General features: G+C 33.8%; 1 protein-coding gene and 1 non-coding gene across 8 annotated transcripts in view; both read left to right on the top strand.

Annotated features, from left to right (window-relative positions):
- Positions 1–25,550, top strand: part of LOC122534909 (calcium/calmodulin-dependent 3',5'-cyclic nucleotide phosphodiesterase 1-like) — a 271,807-nt gene that overhangs the window by 232,258 nt on the left and 13,999 nt on the right. For 4 of the 7 annotated variants that reach the window (XM_043665980.1, XM_043665979.1, XM_043665977.1 and 1 more), the window contains 5 exons: positions 9,695–9,847; positions 10,900–11,110; positions 12,289–12,402; positions 14,080–14,226; positions 17,697–17,750. In XM_043665980.1, coding sequence (XP_043521915.1) covers positions 9,695–9,847; positions 10,900–11,110; positions 12,289–12,402; positions 14,080–14,226; positions 17,697–17,750 — 679 coding nt within the window. The remainder of the gene's footprint in view (positions 1–9,694; positions 9,848–10,899; positions 11,111–12,288; positions 12,403–14,079; positions 14,227–17,696; positions 17,751–25,550) is intronic. The other 3 variants (XM_043665978.1, XM_043665976.1, XM_043665981.1) reach the window with 3 other exon arrangements.
- On the top strand, positions 12,978–13,049 carry Trnat-cgu. The gene has a single exon. It is a non-coding gene; the product is annotated as a tRNA-Thr (tRNA).

The raw sequence follows: 25,550 nt of genomic DNA, 5'->3' as shown, positions 1-25,550 counted from the left end.
TATAATGCTCTGCGACTCGAGAGTCACGCATATATGCATTGGCAAATTTCGCTTCACAAACGAAGCAGCGTTTTGTGTTTTACGATTGTTGTCTCAGTACATTTTGCGTTATATCTGTCTTGAGTGTTGATTATTTCTTTTCCTTCTTTGATACCTCCATTTTCTCTTTCACGATTCATCAACATTCATCGATGTTGCAATTTCTCGAAAAATTTCGACTTGTCTTATTTCTTGCGTGATATATGTTCTTTTTAATAATAAGCAAAAATAGATATTGATAGGAGACATTTTAAAAAGTTAAGAAAAATGTTTGAGAATTTTCGTTAAGGCCACTAGGGATTAAATCACGTTTCCACTTAAAAGTAATATCTGCTATTATCGACGCTGATAAGTCTCACATCAATGTAACATGGGATTAATCTTAAACCAATGTTGATTTTCATTATTAATTCGTAAGTAAATAATTTAATAATACTTGTCATTCTTCTTTTTTTTACTTATAAAATATACAGAAAATTTCTAAGAAAAATGGTCCCTCGTATGAATAATAATTTATAAAACATTTTTTAATTAATTTTCTACTAATAATAATATTAATAAACTGTAGATTAATATTATTTCAATTGTCAGTTCACTTAGTTTAACGAAAATAAATACCATTTACCGAATGTAATAGTTTATCTTCATAACACGGCGGGAAATTGCCCCTGAGACGCAAGAAACGTGGACTAAATTCGATGGAATGATGCATGGGAATATTGTTCTGTTGTGCAGCTGGTTCATACTCGTCGTGCTTGAATAAGCGTTGATGGGTAACGGGTAAGAATAAACCTTGTGATAGATATGCTTTCGTAGACAACCAGTCGATGAAAAGTCAATCATCTTGGCGATATGTCCAAACTCGTTGAATTTTCAGCATTTTTTTTGTTCTTTTATTCCGTATAAAAAAAAAAAGAAGTGTATTATTTATAGGACAAGATCGATTCTGAAAGGAGAATAGGATATTATAGTCAGACACATGAGAAAACACTGCGCGTAAGTGTGTTGTCACGTTGACTCAATAATACTGTAAATTATGGAATTATCAAAATATACAAGTTAATGAAAAATAAATAGAAAATTAAAAGTAATATTATACTTATAGGACAATATTACGAAATTATACTACAGTAAAGCGTTCTTTATTCGAACATTATATTATCAGATTATGTGTCTGTCAATAACTGGAAATAATCATTTGTTACTAGCAGGTATTCTACTGTATAGATATTCGAATAAAGGAGGTTTTGCTATAAGTTACGTACTAGTTAAGATTTTCAAAATTCTTCTTTGGCCACGTATTTCGACTTAATGACATTATTTCTTTAATGAAGTTATAAATTTTCGCAGCTGCGAAAAAAACACGTAAAATACATTTCGCTAAATATTATTCTCTACTATTTCGTTTAAAATAGTAATTGATGATTTATATTATTTATCGATCGTTGAGATAAATCCTTTAGACTTTAGGAAAGAATTTCTTTAAAATAGAGAAAGAAGAAGTTCCCACATAATTTTTAAATACAGTGTAAAAAGTATATACTTCTGATAAACATTAAAGTTTATAATATTATATATTTATGTTATAAAATATATAAAAAAAACACGTGAATAAAATTCAAATTAGCTGAAGGTAACAAAAATATTCCAAATATTTCAGTGATTCGAATGTTACGAACGAACAAATATGTCGTGGTTTTGCATGATCAAACTGAAACTTCACACTAGTTTGAACCGTCACATACTAAAAGTTTCTCATTAGAACTTTTATTAGACGAGTTTCATTCGTGAATCACACCACGATGAAAGATCATCGTTATGGAACTATCTCGTTGAAGCAGCAAGGCTGAGGATACCAGGTGACAACTGATACAATTCCTATTCGTAACTTTGCGTTCAATGTTGCACAACGTTTGATTGATAGAATTGTGAACTCCATTATAATTCCTCCAACAGACAAACAGAAATTTCCATGAAATCGCGTTAAATAAAACTATGCAAGAGTATGAAATTAATCAGTAGTTGGTTTGACAAGTTTAGAATTAATTGCATATGCGAGCAAACGTCAAAATTGTTATTTCACTTTCAATATATACATATACTTTTCTAATTTTATTCCGATTTTAATCGATGTTAATGATAACTAGTCGTTTGTTTTAGGTACATAATTTCTTCTTTCAACTACGAAGATCTTGTCAAGATTATTTATTTTTTAATTGGAATTTAGGAAAATGGTACTTCTTACAGTTCAATAAAAACACTACAAATACACTATGGATTTTTACGCAAATTCATATTTTTGAGAATGTAGTAACAAAATTGATTCAATATTCGTTATTGATATTTCACATAAAACACACCCAATTCAATTCTAATTTATTACCATATTATTGGGTTTTTCAATTCATTTTATTACCATTTTATATACGTATACACGCGATACGTGTATACGTATGTAAAAGGTACAGACGCGATTCGTGTATACGAATGCAAAAGGTAGAGACGTGATTCGTGTTTGAATTTTGCGATTCATTTTGAAGAAAAATTGTAGTATCGGTTATTGTAATTAATCTGTAGTTATTATTTTAATTATGTTTAAATATTACAGATGGCCTGTTTGTTGATCTTAGAAATACGATAAAATTTCAATTTGATGCAAGAAACATAACGCAGGCATGGAGCAATTTTCTTTTTGAAAATAGCAAATTCGAGCGAGTTGAAAAACCGAGTCGTGTGAGAGCGTTGAGAAAGAGCTGTTAAAGTATCAATTGTGTTGTTAAAAGAGTTTATTTGTTAATTCCTGTTGTTTAAATGTCGTTTGTCTTGTTTAATTATTTGTTGTTCTATTGTCATTACTTTTTATTAAATGAACATTATTTATATTATACCTCTACAAAATTGGAACGTATAAGTATAAAATTGCAAAGGCAATATTTGAAGATCGGAAATTATTCGTTTGTATCTCGCTTTATCGTTGAACACTTTTTTCATTTTTATGTGTCTGACTCATCTGCGTGAAAATTAAATGTGTTTTCGTATTATTATATCCCTTTGCCTTTGATCAAATTCTATTTATTTTTCGTGAATTGCAATACCTACGTAAAAGAAATATATTTATTTAAATTCGCCATAAATGAAACGCGAGAATTTTCACATTCTCAGCGTCTCGCGTAATTTACCATCGAGTAAATATGACTGTATTCGTGCAAATATTAAACACGGAAGCTAGAGTGACATTTGTCCAATTTCTACGTAATGTACACGCAGTGACAAGAAGCGCATTTTCATTTAGATTGTCCGTTAAAGCAGTAATATCGGTTTAATTAACGTGCCATGCCGGAATCGTTGCATTGTTTAGCATAATACAAGGAGCGAAGTGTTTTCGACGTGCGCGTCATCGACTTGTTCTACGTGCCGCGTCGGCGTACGAACTTCAAACGAGACTTTACAACGTGCCGAGGTAAACTTTTTAAAATCGCGTCTTTTGACATGATCCCTTTTCAGACCACACTTTCGAAAATTCAATTTTCTCCATCGTGAAAACTATTTAATACCGTGGACGCGTGTTTTCGTTCAACGTTTGACAACATTCTTTCACTCAGGCCACACTTTCGAAAATTCAGTCTTCTCGATTGTAAGGAAATTTAGTATCGTATGATACGTATTTTTGGTTAACGTTTGTGTCTTTCAATTGACAGTTGGAAACTTATGACAGATCGTTAATGAGATATCACTAAGAAATTACGAAGAATTTTTACTCAAGAAATGTCATATGTTCATTTTCAAACAGGGTCGTTCTCTTTTTTCATGAATTTTTCGTTCAAGAAACATTTCGAATATCTGACTTATAAATACTCGTACTGTGTACATCGAGGATACTGATGAGTATTTCAGAATTTTTGTTTAATTTTTAGAAACTTAAATGATTCAATTGTCAACGAAATATGAGAAAATGCATGTACACATGTATAGTAAGATTAACTCTGCAGAATATCATTGATACATGGCAATCCAATTCTTCATAATAATCATTTGTATTTCAACTGTCGTACTCAGATTTTACATTAAAATTTTTTTTATGTGTGCAGAATTTGAAAAAAAGAGAGTATATTAATATTACCGAAAATGATGACTCTAATCCGATTATTATTTGAAGCTTTGTATCCCTGTTGTTAATATTTTTTATAATATATCTGGTGAAGAAAATTTTAATTTCATGTAAAAATCAATTGATCGATAGAGGAAGTAAACGCTCGTGGAAAATTGCAATTTCATAAGGTAAAGGTTTGAGCAGAGAATGCAGCGGGAGTGAATTATATACAAGAAAAAAAAACGGCTACAAAGAAACGTGAGGTTAGTTTTAAAGTGGAAGTGAAGTGGCAGTGAAGAGCCAACATTCAGCAGACAGAATGTCTGGAAACTGTTTCGTTCGTGTACAAGTTCTTATATTAAACTTCGAACAGTATTATTGTATTTCTTTCTTTGAACCTAAATATAATAGAAACAAGTGACGTTAAGCTAATTTTATTTTATAAGAATATAACCTAAGACGCTGAAATTTAAAGAAATTGACAATAAGTTGAGTTTAATAGAAACGAATATAATCGAATTTGTACACTGTATTTCGATCCAAAATATTTGTACATCTCTTTTCTTTCTTTTCTTGACTTTTTTCTTTCTTTTTAAATTATTGCTTTCAACAGTTTTCATTTAAAGAAAAAAAAAAAAAAGAAAAAAAAATTGAACAAATTCGTTTGAAGCAAATTTCGAATTAAATTTATTATGCCAACCATGTTGCAGTGATTGTTCCTTCAAATTTTTTTCTAAGTTTAAGTCACTTATATTATTTTTACTGAATTTACTTTTTTATAATTTTACTAAATTATAAAATTATGGTTTTTAATTATGGTACCACGTCAGAGCCAAGAGCGTGCATTGATTCGCATTGGCCGAGGATATGTGATAAATAGTGCCGCATAATAATTATATTTTCGTGCTGTTTTCGGTGAGAAAAAATTCGCGTGGGTTCGCGACGATTCATCGAGCCGCTATTGGCAGCTATGAATCACGGGATTTGAACGTGGCATGCTTGAAAACTCAACCTTGTTGATTTCCAATTGACACGACAATTTATTGGTCGCTTAAGTCGAGAGCGATCCATCGTGTCCTTTCAGCCATATGTTCGAATTTAAAAGCAGTATATCTTGGTCGCCACTGCGGGAACGATTCAGATGTATTTAGTATGGTGATTCGAACATGCTGAAGCAGGGGATGAACAGAAATGCGGTCAAAGATAAATATTCAGAGGAACCAGATTTTACCTCCGTCAAATTGTAATTATAATTGTAGAAATTGTAATTATAATAACGTATTTGTATTTAATATAATCGATAATTGGGCATGCGAGAAAATTCTGTAGTCTCTTTTATGGCAGGAAAGAACGATGCAGAAAAGTATAATTACTTCCTTTCCAGTGAATAATTTTTTTGAAACAACAGAAGCTACGTAATATTTATTATAACTTACAGTGCTTATTACGGCTTGTTACCGTTCTCTTTTATAAGATAATTAAGTATCTTGCGGCTTTTTTATGAAAGAAAAAAAAAAGTGAAAAATAAAAGTTTTGACGAAAGAACGTTTCATAATTCTGCATCATTCTTTATTACCAAAATGAAAACAACGGCAGAATACTCTTGGTTAACTAATGTTAATAAATAATAATCTTATAATTTTTTTTAGAAGCATGTAACGCGATATATATTTTTCATTACGTAAGGATAATGTGATGAGGCTGAAACTTTTACGAAATGCAAATAATATACGCAAGTCCGTTTAAAAAATTCTCGAAAACATTGAACGAGATATCCTTAAATCAAACTTTTGTAAACTTTCCCTTAAAAGGAGCTTTTCGTTATTCGTTAGCTTGAAATTCAGAATTCACTTTGAAAAGAGATTGTAAGGACAGTATCTGAACGAAATATTAAAGTCAGAATAACTTATGAATTAAATATTAGAACCTACTGAATGAAGAGTGTTCTAAAAATCATAGACGTTCCCAGCTTATTTTTAAATTTATCAATACTCTGGTAGGAATGAACTGAATAAATCTAGAATCGTATAATTGATGGTAGCTATTTTAAAAATTTCGTTACACCACGGAGTTATTTCGACCTGTCCGTTCGATCTCGAAAGAGCTGATTTAATGAACGGATACGGCCTTGTACAGGAAATTCCAATCTGAGACGGATGAAAGCCGCACGAAAGTGCTATACCGAGGTATGTATTCCTGTCGAAAAGAGTTTCGATCCGACTCAATTTATAGACTTGCATGAGATGCAAATTGAAATGGGCGTTTCGCATCGGCCGCCGCGGAAAAATTAAATCGATGAAGATTATACCGAGCAACGAATAGGTATCGAAGTTCATGCATTCGACAAATCTATGTTAGCCAGGTTCAATCGAGTGTTCCGATTATGGTTTATATACACCAGTTTAGATTAATAATACAATAGTATATTGTGTTATACGAAACTATTTCATATTTCATGTCAACGCTATAGCAAGACACGATGTGAGTATGTTGACAAAATTTGCGATTAATTTGAAAGTGAATATATACTTAGACAGAATGAATAGTGATTTTAAACTACTATTATACGTATACTAATATAGTTAGTAGATTATTGATTTTTGTGCATTTATAGAGAGTTTTAAAATGAGAAAAGGCAGATAATGCATGCAATGATTCATTCGTTTTATTCATGGTAATATGAATTTGCATAAAAACTTGCAGTTCAGTTAATACGATTTTATTTATTATAATTTTTTATTCATTACGTATGCACGTATGTATTAGTAACAAGTTAGTTATCCTTTTGAATGAGGAAGAAGATGTAATTTGTGTGCCTTTTTAATCTTCGATAACAGGAAGATGTAAGAATATAATCCTACGAATTCTATTTATGTTACGCTTTAAGCAAATCAGCAATAAAACAAACTGACAATGTCATTCGTCTGTATTTGAACAAACGAAATTTTAAATTAGAAAAATAATCTGAAAGGGGACTCTGTTAATAACATTTTGTTTAAAGTTTCCAATCTAAAGTTCACTATATGCTTACTTTAGACAGGCAGATATTATCACTGCGAACTTGCAAACTTTCCTAACTCTCCGATCTTTTTCTGTTTCTCCTCCGTTGAATACAAAACTTAAGACAATCTAATATAGCAGAGCATCTCTCTCAAAAAGTTTCGACTTCCTCTATCTTCCTTTCAAAAAGTTTCGACTTCCTCGAAAAGTTTCGACTTCCTCTATCTTCCTTTCAAAAATTTCTTGTTAAAGTTATGAGTAAAATTAGTTTACAATGTGAACTGTGGATATTATTACAGCTATATGTAATTGCAAGTGCTCAAATTTCTTAAAACAGTAAAGTAACCTGAAACAATCTAATATAGCAGATCTTCGACTTTTTTTTTTTTTAAATTTTTAATCGAAAAACGGAGAAAAAAAGGCGTAAGTTAGAAATAAAATGAGTTCACGGAAATGATCATGATTAGTTCGAAACGAAGTGGATGTTATTACAGCGATAATACAAGTTATTCTTACCGAAATAGTTACACTTAGGTTGATTAGGTATCGACCACGGCAAACCACACGGGAACCCGGAAAAATAACACTGTTAATTCGCTATACGTTAATAACGTCGCTATTAGAAAATATTAGAATTTCATTTCATTGATAGCGTAATGTAAAGTAACAGTGTAAAGCGATACCACTGCGCGATACGATAACTTTTTCTCCGGCACTAAAAATAATCGGGTTAAAAATAATCGATGCGATCAATTTTTTTTATAGCGCAAATAAATTTTCTTTGTTATTAACCAGCGTGCGGTCGAAGAAAATACGTGCGACGCACAGGCATAGATTTATCATTAATGCAAAGGAAAAATTCTGTGCTGCAACATGTTTAGTACTCGATAATTTCTCTATCAACTGTGATAAACAAAACACTGTTCGCGATATTATCATATACACTTTACAAATATCGTAAAACACTACGATAGAAAGACTAACAGAATCTTCTCTGGGTTTGAAAAATTTAGTAAAATTTAGTAAAACAACGAAAGGTGCGATGAAATAAAATTTGGTGCAGTGAGATAGGTACTCTTTAAAATGTCACGCGATGATTTAAAAGGTTATTACGCTGTCCTAAAATGTATCGTGCAGTGTTCCACTCGTTTTTCAAGATACGTTGAAATATTTAAAATTTTACGTTTTTTTATCTTTTGAAGAGCAGCTGTGTTATACAGATGTTTATAAAATAATGATTAAATATTTTAAATTGAAAGAGAACAAAAATGATACAAAGAAAATGATAAAATCTCAATCTTTCTTTATTCTTGTAACGCAATAGATAAAATATTTTAAGCGAGAAGCTCAGTTTAATCCTGCTATCGTTCACTGATTTATAATCCAGTGATATTCATTTTTAACGACGATAAATATCATCTGTTGTAAATGAAATACACGTAAAGGAAGCTTTACTGCTATCTATGATTTTTACGTTTCAATTTTATGGTTCAATATTTTCTCGAAACTTCCTTCGTGTTTACTGAAATCAAAATAAAATTGAAACATGGAAATTCAAGGACCGCAGCAAGATCATTTCTTCCTTTTTTGAAGCTCAACCATTGAGTACATGAAACGTTTAAAAATCGTATTGGAAATCAATTTTTCAACGCCCATATTTCAGTCAACGTCAGAAATTTGTCAGTCTATAACTCTGACATCAGATGCAACGCGATAACATTGTAATTCAAGCACAATTGATTGAACTGCAGGCCTAATTTGTAGTCCACAGACATCTAGTACAAATCAATAGCTCTTTCATCGACCATCCACCATGCGGACCTGTTGTTTTCACGTCTGTCGTTTGATCAATTAATTAGAGTAATTATCCTGGCGCTTTGTCTCCCTCGAAGGGATCCGCAGAATTATTCTCACATTTCATCAATCATCATTTGTTCACTACGAAAATAATCTCACTACCAATTAATTATAATTTTGATTGTCACGGACTATTCAGTATGACTCACTTTCATTTCTTTTTTTTTTTGAGAAAAAGAGAGATTTAAAACGTTATTTAATTTCATTTTCTTTTCCTTCCATGGGCAAATGCTTTCGTGTTATTAAAAAATTTATCTTCGTAAGTTTTCTAAATATTCTCCCGAATCTCCTATTTACTTTCTTGACAACTTTGACAAATTAAACTTTAATAATTACCATTAGTTTCTTACCACTAGTAAAATACTAAAGCTACGAATGCTTTTAAAAGCAAATTTCACATATTTCATGATTCAAATTTTCATGAAACAATCTTTTACTGTGTAGAAATAACATAGAACGTTATGATCATCAGAAATTTCGAGAAATACCAATTCTAAATGTATGATAAATGTAAGATTAACATTAACCCCTTTCTATCGATTACCAAATCGGCGTTACCTGTTTCATTCTCTAAATTATATAAAATCGATGCTATTCCTTCCTCTCTGTATGAGAACGATTAAAGTAAAATAAATGTAAGTTGCGTACATTAGTATATGTTGCATTGATATTGCATTAGCGGTAATTTATTTGTTCGTTGAATTGCAGTTGCGTCTCCGCCGGATCGACGAGCCACCAGAGACGATATTACAGTGTCCTCATCCGGTGCATCCCCGAACGTTAATGCAACTACAAGCTGCACTGGTACATCGTCTCGATTGCACAATCCTTCCTCGCCTGGTCGAAATGGCCAGCTATCGAGTAAGTGACTTTCTAACACGATTGTTGTGCAATATATTACGAGCCTGGAATTACGCATTTAATTTACGAGCTTATAAACCTTACCGCTGACCAAATGACAAATAATTATATCGCGTAATGAATTTTGAATAAAGCTTGCGACGAGCATGGAGAAAATTCTCATTTTTTATAAAAACGCTTTTTATCACATGTATCGATAATTTTATTGAATTAACTGAATTAATTAGATTGGAATTTCGCACAATCTTCGTGAGATTAATTTGGTCGGATTGTGACGACTGAATGATGTAAATGATTTTAATGTGATCGTGATGTAAAATAATTGAGTTCCTGTAATTTTTAACATTGTTTCAACATGATCTTGTTTGCATTGACAATTATGATGGTGATTAGTGCAACTTTTAATTAGTAGAGCTCATTGGAGTAAATTAATACAGTTTATTTAAATAAATTTTATTAAGCGTAGGCCAAAAATGAATGACTCTTCATTTTTTCAAACGAGAAATTACTATTTCTATGTACAGTTAGTCATAGAAGCAAATTCGAAATATTTTAAAGAAGAGCAAGAATTTTTAATTTTTTGAAGACATTTGTATGATGATATTTTCTTATTTTATTTATTAAAAAATATAAAATTACGAAATCTATTATGCAATGAGATAAGTGGTTGTTGTTATAATTAGAATAACTTTTATTCGCTCTAGTATTGTAATTATTACGTATTCTTTAAATGTTGGGAATAAATTAATCAATAACCAAAACTGTCAAATGCCAAAAACAGAATTCCTCCTGTTTCAAACATTAGAAATTTCACTTCTCTGTGTTGACTGACTGTACGTGCAAAATTCTCTTTATATAAAATTAAAAGTTCATGGTTCGATCAAGATTTAAAGAAGTTTTTACGATCCTATTACCGTAGAGAGTTCATGCAGAATCGCGAGAGCAAAGTAATTTTCTTTCAACGACGATACAGCCTTTCATACGTAAAATCCTCTAGTTTCTGGGTTAAACGGAGCGCCGTTTAATACGTTCCGTGTCTTTCATGTTTTCAGAACAAGGCACATTAACGATAGTACGTCGAAGTTCTTGCAAGAATAAGAGTATCGGCGGAAGTTTCGAAAGTTCACCGCCGCCGCACAGTCCTGACACTCTTTCGTCAAGCCAGTCCGTGGATCTCGATGAGATCCTTGATAATGTCGATCTAACGACGGACTCGCTTCCTGCCGTTGACACCCCCGACGCTTGCGACAAGGCTGCTCTCAGGTATGGTTCCCGCTACGCTGTTCTCCTCATTTTCAGCCGTGTTTCGCGCATATTGCATCGTCATTTCGCGTTAACTTGCATAATGCGACTAGATATAACGAGGAGAGCGTAACTGTGCCGCTAACGATGAAAAATTGTCCATATTTTAAAGTGCGAAATCATGTAACAACTCATTCGCTCTCGCTTTAAAGCGTAAAGCTCCTACTTTGATAGTCCTGAATTCATCTTTCTTAAGGAGATTAGATTATGCAGTGGGAAATTATGGTCAGTTTTAGTCTAAAAAAAACGTCTCCAAAACGAGAATAAGAAATTTTATTCGAGACCATATTCAGTATAATCTTGAAAATTGGTACTGCACGACATTTTTTTCAAACTTTAAATATTAGGGTTGAATGATAAAGAATCTATACTTGTGTAAATGAGATAAACCTAAGCTGTCATCGAGGATTTATCAAAATCATTGAGACTTCTATTTGAGGTACATTGAAATTTCATTTAGTTGAACTAATTGGGAAAAGTTCATTAATTTTCCCCATTATTTTCACTCATATAATAAGAGTCATGTTCCCATTAGCGGATTTAATTGGCAAAGATTTAGTAAAGCAGACGTTAATTAACATTTTATTCCAATAATTTACTACGTGGAGAATTTGTATAAAAATATGCCAAAAAGGAAATATGCTAAAGTGTATATGTAAAATATTTAAATTAATATAATATTAAATACGCGAAACAAGTTTCTATTCAGTTTCCCTTTCATAACTGCCTTCGTAAAAATTTGATTTTATATTTTTATTGAAAAGTTTTAGAACAGATATTATATCTGTTTCAAAATTGGAGGATCCTAAAACGTTTGAACGGAACATCAATATAGTCAGCGCAGAGATTATAAATAATAAAGTTTCCAATAATACAAATCTCCAATTATAAAGAATTAAATTAAATGTACATATTTTTCTTTCCATTATTAACGAATATTGACAAAATACATCACTAATTATTATGTAAGGCGGTATTTTGAATTAATTACAATTTAAGATTTTAAAATTTATAATTCGAAGATAGCAATAGAAGATCGATATTACTCTTTCTCTAAATTATATCACAAGAAATTTATAAACAGTGACAGTGGTTTTCAATTATTTATACTAAAAATAAAATATAAATCTCTGTTACAGATTGAGATGCTTACTGAGGCAGCTGCAACACGGCGAAATATCAGCAGAATTACTCCAACGAAATTTGCACTACGCGGCACGCGTTCTCGAAGCCGTCTTCCTCGATGAAACCAAGTAAGTTTCGCTCAAAATGTTAATTAATAATCTCTCCTGTAAACTTTATCTTTAATAATGTTGTGCCAGTTGTTTCTATTGTAGCAACATGCAGACAACAATTTTCTTCAAGAAGATTTCAATGTATTATACGCGTACTTATTTATATCTTATATGTGTATCGTCAAGAATTTCGAATTTATTACTAAGTTGCACACATCTGCCTCTAAGCATATTCATTTAATCAAATTTAACAATTCAACTTCCAGGCAACATGGTCAATCGATCACTTACAAATATGTAACTTATTTGCTATTGTTACTGTAAATATTGTTACTAACGTTTAATGACTTATATTTTTATAAGTATTTTGTATGTGATATGTGATAATTCGCATGACTCACGGCCCTTGAAAATACGAAGATATTTCGAAAGTAATAGATTATATTTTTTTGGATATGTAGACGTAACATACCATATTTGTATATTATATATATCGTTTGAAATAATAAGAATAAACATTTATTTATGATATTATAACAAAGATATCGAAATTGACTATGACTAGTGATTCAAGTACTAAGGATATTAAGAGTGCCTCTTTAGCTCAGTGGTAGAGCACTGGTCTCGTAAACCAGGGGTCGTGAGTTCAATCCTCACAGGAGGCAAATCGGATTTTTTTATTTTTCTTCCCTTAAAATATATTGCAAAATTTTTCGAACATTTCTCAGCCAAAGTTTCACAATTTTTCACAACTGTTTTAATATTCTTTTTATGAATTTTTCATATTGTTATTTGCGAGCTCGTTTATGTTCATACTGTTCACGAGATTTCGTATGTCTTTAATATTTCTAATCGTCCCTTTTACGCTTGCATTGTCATTATATTTCTTCTATTGTCATTATATTTTATTTAAACATATAAGTTATTTATGGATTAATTGTTTATTTATATTAGACGAATAAAAAGCCGATACGTTTCATATTCCTGACCTTTCTTTTTCGTTCTTTTCTTTTTTCTCTATTTCTCGAATTTTTGTTCAAATGTCGAAATTGCAACACCATTTATCCATGGCTGACGAGACGATCGATACTTCAGGATTGCAAAGTTGCTTCCGGCGAGAAATATCTAAATGTCCATCAAATTCCTCAAGATATTCAATAATGCTAGAAAATCATAATATGATGTAGAGCATTGTTTTCAATGCAATTACTAAAATTTTTCCACTAAAATTACCCTTTAAATTATTGCCACGCAACGAGTATATATAAAAATATGCAGTTTCGCATGTAGTTAGGCTATATCAATTTCGACCGATGTTCCTCATTTCTCCAAATATTTGTCCACACGATGATTAACATATTCCAGCATCAACGACCGACGAGAATCTCTCCGCTCCGGTCTACACGATTGCTCGCAGCTTCACACGTGTACATAAAATATATCTAACCCTGATCTTTCCAGAGTCTACGTGTAACATCGACGAGATTCTTATTAACCCTTTGCCGAGAGCAAACGATCATTTCTCAGAAACAGTTCCCTCCCAGGTGGATAGCAGCGGTCGTCGTGCCTGTTCGTCTCGATGGCGCTATAATGCTAATGATTTTAAATAAACGCAAAAAAAAAAAAAAAAAAAAAGTGTAATGTTCTACTGTTCTGTTGCCTACTTGACACGTGCACTAACAAGCAGTACCGCAGGGTGAATTCAGGAGGTGTTGAGCGGTCATCACGTAGGGGTGCAAGCCTGTCGTCTGCATCCCTGGGGAGCGCCTTGGACTCGGACGGACAACAGGGCCACGCGGTGGTAACCCAGAAACGGAAGCTTCGCACCCCCGTATGGGCAAGGTTGCGAAATATTCACAATTTCCGACCTCACGCGACTTGTTTCACCCGCCCCCTCTCCAACCGTTCTCTCGATCCAACGAAATCAGACATCCGTCGAGAAATCTTGTCAACATCCTACTGTCATGCTACTGTCCTTCTTCCTCCTTTCCGTTCCTCCCCTTCTTCCACCCCCATCCACTCCATTCACGTGTCGACATTTTTTCTTTCGACCTCATCGAGCTCGTTGTTAAGGATCACGATCATGCGTCGTTCGCTCTGATCATTTAGGGGAATTGAACCTTGTCGGGCGAAACGATAGCGAGTTCCCGGACCGATTCGATCGACCGGCCGCTGATAGTTGAGAAATGAATGCGACACAGCCGGGGGTGAGAGTTAATGTCCGAGCGTTAGCTTCCGGACGAACGATCTTGAAAAACGATTTCGTCGCATCTCGCTCGTGAAATTGACCATTGTTTCCTTCATTTCCTTTTCTTTTCTTTTTTTTTTTTTTTTCTTTTAGTTTTAGTTTGCAGTTAACTGTGTGCAGTTTTGTGAATAACCTTCCTGCAATTGTTTTTCGGCGCGGCACTAGATTCTGCGTAACTTGGATTCGGATTTAAACTTGAAATTCTGACCTGAATTAAACGTTGTTTCACTTTAAATTTATAATTAAACTTCTGTAATTGTTTTTCACTGTATTCGTAAATTTCATTTAACCCTCCGTTTACTGTGCCGGGGTCTTTTGTTTTGACCTGCGCTGGGAGATGCTTGTGTTAGTTAGATCGCACTAACGCACGAGCACCATGAAGCTATGCGCCATGTGTTTGCCAAATTGCCGAAGTGACGACGAAAAAAATCAGTTTCTGGTAACGTTTTCTGAGGAAGAAAGACCTGTGCAGCAAATCGAAGCAATTTTTTATTTCAAAGTTTATTTCACATTTTAGTGTTTTCATTATTGTTTTTAGTATTTTAGTATTTAGTATTTAATAGTTTGTATTATTTTTGTTTTTAGTATTTAGAATTTTATACTATTTTTGTATTTAGTATTTTGTATTATTTTTGCACTATTCTAATATTTTACTATTTTTAATTTACTGTTTTTATTCATGTTTTTGTTCTTTTTATAATTTTTTCCGTTGTTCCTATTTGTTGACGCAGTGTCTTCATTGCCAACGAGCAATTCTTCTTTGTCTTCATTCGCTCAATTTGCACAAGACGTTCCTGACAGTAAATGACATAAATGTAGAGTAAATATAAATAACTTTATTATTCATGTGACTATTATTTGTTCTTACTATTATTACTCCTATATGAGTCGGATGTCTGTCACTGTGTTGGTACAATATCGGTAAGGATCTCGGTCTCGAGAGTTACACTCTGTACACTATTGGTGAGCCGTCCGGACGATCCTAAATATTTATTAGTGGGATATCCGTGTGAGTCAGAAATGACTCCAGCACGGGACTGAGGTTCAGTAGTCGGAGGGTTAATTAAAATTTCAACTTAAATTGAATTTTCCTTTATTTTACCTAAATATTAGTGAAATTTGCTTAAATTTCTAATGAAACTTTTATAGTTATTCTTCGTTGTACTTTATACAGCTAATATTTTCTAATTATTATTTTTTATAATATGTTTCTAATCAATATTTTTATAATTATTTTCCGCTGTTAACATGATATTTAAGTTTTTGTAAAAATAGAATTTTATTTTTTCACTTTTTTGCGATTATTGTAATAATAATGTGTATAAATCATTTATTAAAAAGATAAAGACCTTCAACTGTCCTGTGTAACTATAGTTATCTATAAAAGGAAAGTACTTATTCGATAAAAATTGATTTGAATTATAAATCTGATTTTTGAAATACTTTTAAGATAGGATTTGATAATTAAATTCAATTTTTCAAAAGCGATTTCACCCCCTCAACGTCGTAGAACATATCACAGATCTACATACTACGTTTGATCGTAGTTGATATATATGTTTATGTAGTTTTGGCTTTATACCAAATAGGTAGTGTAGATCTTGTGCACAGGAGTTAATAATGTTTGTTAGTACACATGTGTATCGATTCGTTAGCCGATTTTATAGTGCCTTCGGAACTGTCAATCTGCACATATTTATAATGCACGAATGTTAATAATAAATCTAGGTTAAATAGGTTTAGCGATTATCGTATTTACCACGAAATTTGAAACCGATGACAATTACTTTATCAAATGATACGAAATGATTAGCGTAGTTTTAGATTTTTAGAATAAACACACGTTGACGAAATTACGCCACTTGTTACAGCCAAATTTCGATATACTTGTAATATTTTCGTACGTGACAAAAAGGACAAGTTAATTATTATTTATTATTAAAATTATTGTAATTTACAGACGAAAGCAACAATTGACGCGACATTTCTTTAAAATTTGTTTCTCTAACGCTCGAATAATCGGCGTTAAACTCGTTCAAACACCATTCCATCGCAATTTTAATACTTCCATTTTTATTTATCGAACGAATGAAATACCCATTCAAGTATTCAGAACGAGAACACGAAAGGAACTTTAAGCTTAAAAAATTTTAATTAATAATTATTTACTTTACACGCCAGTACAATCAGATTGCGAATGATCGAAGTTCGTGCATCGCGTGCGTCAAACACATCGAAACACAGCATGACAACTGTCTACCTGCCTGGCCTGTCTCTCCCTCTTCTCTAGCCTCTTTCTAGATATTTCTAGGTGTAACCTGCTCACTTCTTGGATAAACTGCCTGTTTACCAGCTGTATGCATCACTCTCTCTCAAACAAAGAAAAGAAAAAAAAGAGAAAGAAAAAAGAAAAGCAAAAAAGAAAAAATACGTACAGTCGACTTCCTCCTTCTGTCTGTATATGTTTAATGTGTGTTTGCTGCGCCCTTATATAAGAACGTGCATGCGTGTATCTACATATATATATATATCACATATATATATATATATTTTATATATATATCTATACATATATGTATATATAGGATGATGTTCGCTGAAAAGTCACTTGTTACGTTTGAAACGAGCTGTTTTTGATGGAATGCTCGAACGTCCCCTGTACATACCGGATGACGACATAGTCATCGGCACGCGACATAAGCTAAGAGCGTTTTTTAAACGACAGAAAAAAAATAAAGAGAAAAAAAAGGTACAAGAAAAATGAGAGAAAAGAATGAGATACATTGCTGGTAGAACGAAACTATGCAAAACTTCTATTATTATTATTTGTTTCTCGCTCTATCTCTATCTCTCGCTCTTTCTCTCTCTTTTGTCTTCATTTCCGTCTGTTACTCTCTCGCGAGTTCTCCTTTATTTACTTACTGTTCCTCTTCACTTGATTTCCGTTCATATTGACATTGTACACGCACGCAGGCGGACGTTCCGTGCTTTAGATACGGCCTGATGAATGTGATCTATCGTTTAATGTGACACACGATTTTTTCTTGATGTTTCCGAATTATAGAGACGCCGAGCGTGTGGAGTCGACCGCCACTTGCCGTCAGGGTATACGACGTAGGTTCGTTCAAATGTTTGAAATACAAACCGTGAAATCGCCTAAGATCACGTTCACGATTGCGCATCGCTCTAACAATAAGACACATTCATCGTTCTCTTGCGATTTTTTTCTTGTTTCGTTTTTCTCTTCTTCTTTTTTTTTTTTTTTTTTTTAGCGATGGGACGCAGATGATCTTTGAACTCGAGGCAAGAACGCGAAAGAGACGCTATCTCTCTGGACAAATTGAACAGTTTGTTCGAGATTACAAGGCGTCGTTCAATTGATTTTGTAACATTTTTACGAAACTCAGATTCTTTGGAATTTTAAATTAATTGAAATTGGAATCCCAATTGCTAAATATTTCGTGTTTTTAATGAATTGACGAAGATGGCGGAATATTTGGAGATTAACCTCTCAGGCCGTTAATTAGGCAAACTAATGACTTTTACAATTGTAATTATAATTTATAAAGATAATTGAGTAATGGAACTCAAGTAAAAAATTATTTAATAAGAAATGTTATGCTTTCAATATTTTATATATTTTTACTTCTTTACATTTTCTATAAATGTATCAATATATCCGCAGTCTACTAATCACTCAGACAGTTAATTAATTTAAATGAATTTAATTATAACATTAAATACTTTTAACATTAACTATTAAATTTTAAAATGTTTTCTGACGTAGTGAATATTATATTTTATTGAAATAGAATTATAATTATGTATATTTAATTATTTTCATTATATTATATTTCGTACTTTATATTTTATTATATGACCTATGTATCGATCATGTAAACATGCCGAAACAGCTTGAAAGGTTAATATTGAATTCGTTTGAAAGTCATAGAAATAAATTATAAATATTAAAATAATTGGAATTACGTAATTAAAAAATTTAGTTACGAGTGCGTAGGAAGATTAAATGTTACAAAAAAGTATCACGCTCTTCCAATATCAATTCAACTACAGTCACCATTATATGCATGAATCCTCATCATCCGTCACTATTTGCTTGTTTCAATGACAACCGCCCGCGACAACGCTATTTAATACAACTGTAAATACACTCACTGAAAGTTTAAATAACACGAGAAATTGCCAGTTTTACCAAATAATAATTATTCATTCGTGTGAGATTATAATACGCATGTTTGTCCCAATTAATCGTATCCGACTGAAAAAAAATTTCTCCGTGTGTAATGAAATCTAAATCCAAATTTACCTCCACCCATTATAATATTATTAAATCATACTGTTTGATGCAATAAGTAGTATAACTGAGTTCCTTTTGCTTAATTTAATTTAATTATATTTCAAAAGCTACGTTCTGTTTTGTCCAAAAGTATTACAAGATCTAACAATGTCTAAGACTGTAGATTTTTACGCAAATTCATACTTTTGAAAATATAATTCAAGGACTTCGGTGGAAAATTGTTTTACGTATCGAATATCGTAATGTAACAGAAATTTGTTACATTATTTCATATTTAAATGTGTTCTGTACAATTTTGCACGCATGCATAAAAACCTACAGTCTAGATATAACTTGACAATTCTAGTATTTCTTGATATTGTTTCATGTCACAGAATTTTCATTTTGTCGTTCGTTGTCCAGTAATTAACTTTTTCGATGTTATGCTTCTGCATCAAACGGCTCATATGTCAGTATTGTAATATTGTAATATTTCCACCTTTCGTCACGAATACTCCATGCAATAAATATTACTAGTATCGATAACTCAATATTTGGTTGTTTTAACTCATCTAAATGTCGATACCGTGAAAAATTACGTTTGAAATATATTCCAGCATTTGAACTGAATGTATTATTCGTCTAACTTTTCCAATGGATACAGCAAGGAAACTGTTAGTCCTAGTTTTGTTTAACCTTGACACCAACACTGATACATGTCTAGAATTTCTATCGATCAGGATGCAACAGTGATGGAAATCGATACTCTAAAAGTTGAAACGCTGAATTCAAAGACTTTCCTTGCTTTCGTGTTTGATAAATTTCATGTCAAAAATATTGCCATCGCTGCCGTCTTCGTCCTAATATTTCAAATTCAACAGAAAATATTCACTCTCGCGAGTGAATATTTTATTGCTATTAGCAGCAAGCACGTTGCATCCTCATATTTCAGAAAATATTTCGTAAAAATGAATAATATTGAGAATGTAGAAATAAATTTAATTTGCAAAATATCGTTCTGCAATTTCGTTCTGTTTCAAAAAAAAAAAAAAAAAAGGAGCGAAAACACACAATAAAGTAATAGCCAGTGTTGAATAGAATATTATGGAATATAATATCTGTTAAAATACCATTTTTCGATTGACATTTTGGAACGCTGCACCAATTTAACAGAGAGATTGAGTTCCGATTCAATTTTCAAAGAACGTTTTCGATATTAAACTTTTATATCTTTATCAAACACGGTCCCTCTTTCCGTTCGGCGTTATATTCTTTAGAGGAGATTCCATCACAGTTCCCATTAACTTTACCGAGCTCCCTCTTAAAAGTATTAAAGACATTAACGGCCAGTGTGTATAGCATCCGTAGCTTATAAAAACTTTTTAAGGACTTGTTAATTTCTACAGAACATTTGCTGTAGTTCTCGACGTCGAGGAAAACTTTTTACGCTTTAGATATTAAAACGAATAAAAAGCTCGAAAGATTAGTTTTTTGATCCAATCGATGCCAAGCGTATCATCACCGACATACTACAGTTAAGGTCAAGAGAAAAAAAATTTTGTAAAACTGAATTGCAATTGACAAAAAAAAGAAAATAATCATATGTTCAGAAAAGAAAAACAAATTTAATTTATACACATATAAATCGACAATTTTAAATTTCAATAATAACATTCAACAAATTACTGGATTCACAAAGATTCATTTTCGCTACGAACTTTTCAAACAAATATTTATATTTCGCAGATTCTCATCGTCATTTCATTGAAATGTACATATTGTTATTTCATCATTTTAAGACACTCGTGTGTTTGCTTGAAACGCTTTCGCATACTATCATCTTTTCCTTGCTACACATGTTCTCCGCTCCACTTAACTGTTCAAACACAGTTTAGATTGTATTATTAAGACTGAAATATATCGTTATGTGCATAAAAATGATTTGGATCACTTTTGGAGAATAAATAATGTATCAATGATATTGGTGAGATTCTATCGTAATTTAGCATATTTTGAAAATAATATTGAAAATAATATTATCAGAATTCCGGAGGGAGATGATAATCCAGATTCATTTCTAGAGAATAAACAAATCGTAATAATAGAGATCTGAAATTTTATTACATCTAAATGTATTTTGCTTTCAATACGAATCCTGTTGCAACTCCGAATTTCATAATTAGAGTTTCAAAACTGAATCGTGTATTTAAAGACACTTGTATATTTCTGGAGAGTATCAAATTAATATAGATATGAAACGCTGTAATATATAAATTTAAAAATACTTTACACTGAATATTCGCGAAAAGTTCAATGATCTGTTATTGCATCTATCTTCTGCAGTCAATACCAAACGCGAGCATGAGTATGGCAGGAAACTAATACCTTTTCAGTTCGTTACCTGCGTTCGTGTCGCGAAACGAAAAACGAAAAAAAAAAAAAAAAAAAAAAATAGAAACAAAATATTCGTAAAATAAAACGCCGACAACGGTTTCTTCGTCTAGCTGGCGAACAGAACGTCGTAGTGGTACAGAACCATGGTGTGCTGGCATGCTGCTTCCCGAGCAAGAATATAAAGCGTTTTATGGGTCTGTCTGGCGAACGAGGGGCCCTTGGTCCTCGCCGCGTCGACGGGACGAGAACGGGATCCTTGCGCTCATCCGGCCAGACTGGATCGAGAGCAGCACGCGGCCCGGTTCGTTGTTGTGTCCATAAACGCAGCTATAAATCAGGTCGTTTCTCCAACCAACGAATCCCATTCGCGGTTCGTTAGAAAATTACATTTTTTCGTCCCTTGTCTTTTTCTTCTGGAGCCAAGCTCCTCTCTCGAGGAGTGCTCCAGTCTCCTTCCAGCATTTTTGAAGCTGATAAAGCGACTGGCTCGCGATGATAAAGTGACCGAAAGTTGTTGTTGTTGTTGTTATCGAAGCATAATGTTAGAGGTAGTATGTTCGAAATGAGTTCGCGATTTTTTGTTGCAACGGGTTCTTGCTGCTCGATTTCAACGGCGAGAAGTGTGAGAAAGTAGCAGAGCGGTTTAGTAAAAATTTACTGGATACACCTTTACGTAAGTTACGTAAAGATCCAACAAGCATCCAGATCGAATAAATTTTAAGTATCGACACCGTGACTCGAACGAGACTCTCGAAAATTCTAACTTTCTGTCAATGATCAAATCGAGCGAGTGAAATGAATTGTAATTAAATAAGACAATGATTGTACAATACACGATACAAAGTATCTGTTTAACACCAGAACCAACGAGCGAAGCGTAAAGTTTCCATGAGAAATGGAAATTGAAATAAAAATATAGAAATAGTTTGTGATGCGATAAATCGCACAAGTTTTTTCATTCACAAAAATATATCAGACAATCTCCAACAAAAGTTGCAAATCGTTTCGACCACTTTGCTCAACAGCTCCGCTGTTCAAACTATCAGTTATTAAAATTACACGTTGCGCGACAAAATTCCAAAAATTGCATGACACGCGTGACACGGAAACGTTTGCCAAAAAGTTTCGTGCGACTCGAACGTGTCAGACGCGTGGACGATCGGAAAGAACCGTGAGTCGAGGGAGAGGATCGGTCGGAGAGGCAGCGCAGGTTCTCCTCCGTAGGGAAGAGCGCAGGATCGCGACGCCGGGCAATCGATAATCCTGAATTCTTCCGCTATGATGCCTTTCCACGAAGCTGGTGTTGTGTCGTTGCACCAGGCGCGGCGAGAGGAGAGACAGGCCGCATACAGAGTAGAGGAGACGGAACCGGGGCTAGGCACCCTTCGTGCACGCATGCACAATGCTCGAGGAGGGTGCAACAACCTCCTCCACCTTGGACTAGGAAGAGGAGAAGGAGCCGCGGAGGAGAAGGACGAGCGAGAATGGCGGGAGAATAGTCTGCCAGAATGGTCTACAGTCGCGTTTTCAAGCACGCGTTCCTTGTTACCGAGGCGGTCGAGAGGAAGAAAGGGATGAGAAACAGACGCAGAGAGAGAGAGAGAAAAAGAGAGAAGTCGTGGGAGTGAAACGCCGTTGCAGTTGCTTCTTCGCAGTTTTTTTTTCGGCAACGTTGAACGTCTGTTCGCTTCCCAATGCTTTTGTTAAATATTTCGTGTCGTCGCAGGCTCCTTTCCGACGTTCGTTTCTGATCTGTTGTCTGAAACTGACGTTCACGCGTCAATACCCGAGATCTCGATACATCATCGGAAATCTGAAATTGGTATTTTTTTTTTTTTTTTTCATCGACGTGAAAAAAATTGGCCGAATCAATTCGATAGATGTTCGCGAGATTTCTTACTTTTGTGAATCTAGGTGGGGAATTATTCATACTTCGTTTACGCTGGGATTAATCGAAACATCAAAATGTTGCAAGGTTACATATAACGTAACGTATAAGATATAAATTGCAAAATAATTTGATGAAACGATTTAATAAATAATAAAATACAAATTACAATTCATCGTTGGGATGAATTGTAATCTTTCAAATGATAATTCCCGCCATTTATTGATCTATCATTTCTCAAAGATGCCACCATTGTATCTATCAGAAAAACAAATCACGTTCACAATTTCATTTACAAACACCAACGTGCCTGATCAACGTGCTTTCATTAATTATTAATTCATCAATATTAGGAGTCTTTGATCAAGGAATGACCCGGTTAATAAGGCTCGTTGACAAGGCCCCCGCCCGTAATAACAATAATACTGTCGTTTAAAAGAAATACCAGTATCCTTCATTATACTCTTTCACATCCGCTCTCTTCTCCAACTGGCATTCAGAAAGCTTTCGCGATCCAAACGTCGTCAGCCGTCGCAACGAGGCGAGCAAAGTGCCTAGACAAAGGCTCGTTAACGTATCCAATTAAAAACGAAGCGACAATGAATTTAATACGAGGGAGGCAATGTTCGTCAATGTTTGGAGTTAGCGATAATCGATAGGAATCCCGTGTGTGACTCACACAGCCGGATTGGCGTAACAGAGGGCCTGAGCGAGCGCGCGACGTCTGACAGACGTTCAGTTTAATTGCGCACGGGGCCTTTATCATGCAGATTGAGAATGATGTCTGGTATGGAGAGGTGTCGTTCGCGGATCCGGACGCGGCTAATTGCCAGGCGGATCGATTCGATGACGGGTCACCGACACCACCGCCGATGCTGACGATACTCGCCGGCCTGTGGCACGCGATCAGCAAGGGAATGGAGCCGGGAGGAAAGAAAGCGGCGACGAGGACTTCCTACGACCCGCGGGACGGCGTGTGCGCCGTCGCATATTTATCGGCCGGGCTGTTCGAGCTGTTCTACGAGACCTAAATGCGAATCGTTGCCTTCTTCAGTGTTCCATTCATGTCGTCAGGGGCGATCGACCGAGTGGAGGTCTCTTCTCCCCAGCCACCAACCATCTGAACGCCGAAGATTCTGGTAAATACTCGCGGGACCAAGGAACAATTTAACTGACAAAGTCGTCAAACTGACCAACTCGTCCATTCTTTAGCTTTGTGCTGCATTTTTGGACATTTGAATGGTTTTCTTTTTCTCTGAGACGAACTTTTATGCTTGTACAGTCGTCAGCAGCTCTAGTTATCATTGGTAGTATATTATTGTTTATTCAATCTTGCGGGACCAAGGAACAATTTAACTGACAAAGTCGTCAAACTGACCAACTCGTCCATTCTTTAGCTTTGTGCTGCATTTTTGGACATTTGAATGGTTTTCTTTTTCTCTGAGACGAACTTTTATGCTTGTACAGTCGTCAGCAGCTCTAGTTATCATTGGTAGTATATTATTGTTTATTCAATCTTGCGGGACCAAGGAACAATTTAACTAACAATGTCACCAAACTGATTAACTCGTCCATTCTTTAGCTTTGTACTGCAATTTTGGAAATTTGAATGCTGTTCTTTTTCTCTGTAACGAATTTTTATATTTGTACAGTCGTCAGCAGCTCTAGTTCTCATTGGTAGTATATTATTGTTTAGTCAATCTTGCGGGACCAAGGAACAATTTAACTAACAAAGTCGTCAAACTGACCAACTCGTCCATTCTTTAGCTTTGTACTGCAATTTTGGAGATTTGAATGCTTTTCTTTTTCTCTGATACAAATTTTTATACTTGAACAGTCGTCAGCAGTTCTAGTTCTCATTGATAGTATATTATTGTTTATTCAATCTTGCGGGACCAAGGAACAATTTAACTAACAAAGTCGTCAAACTGACCAACTTGTCCATTCTTTAGCTTTGTGCTGCATTTTTCAAGATTTGAATGGTTTTCTTCTTCTCTGATACAAATTTTTATACTTGAACAGTCATCAGCAGTTCTAGTTCTCATTGATAGTATATTATTGTTTATTCAATCTTGCGGGACCGAGGAACAATTTAACTGACAAAGTCGTCAAACTGACCAACTCGTCCATTTTTTAGCTTTGTGCTGCATTTCTGGAGATTTGAATGGTTTTCTTCTTCTCTGATACGAATTTTTATACTTGAACAGTTGTCAGCAGTTCTAGTTATCGTTGGTAGTATATTATTGTTTATTCAATCTTGCGGGACCAAGGAATAATTTAATTAACAAAGTCGTCAAACTGACCAACTCGTCCATTCTTTAGCTTTGTGCTGCATTTTT

This window comes from Frieseomelitta varia, unplaced genomic scaffold (assembly GCF_011392965.1).
Source record: "Frieseomelitta varia isolate USP_RPSP 00005682 unplaced genomic scaffold, Fvar_1.2 scaffold_648, whole genome shotgun sequence".
Lineage (NCBI taxonomy): Eukaryota > Metazoa > Arthropoda > Insecta > Hymenoptera > Apidae > Frieseomelitta > Frieseomelitta varia.
Note: the sequence above shows the minus strand (reverse complement) of the source record. Positions and strands in the feature narration are given on the sequence as shown.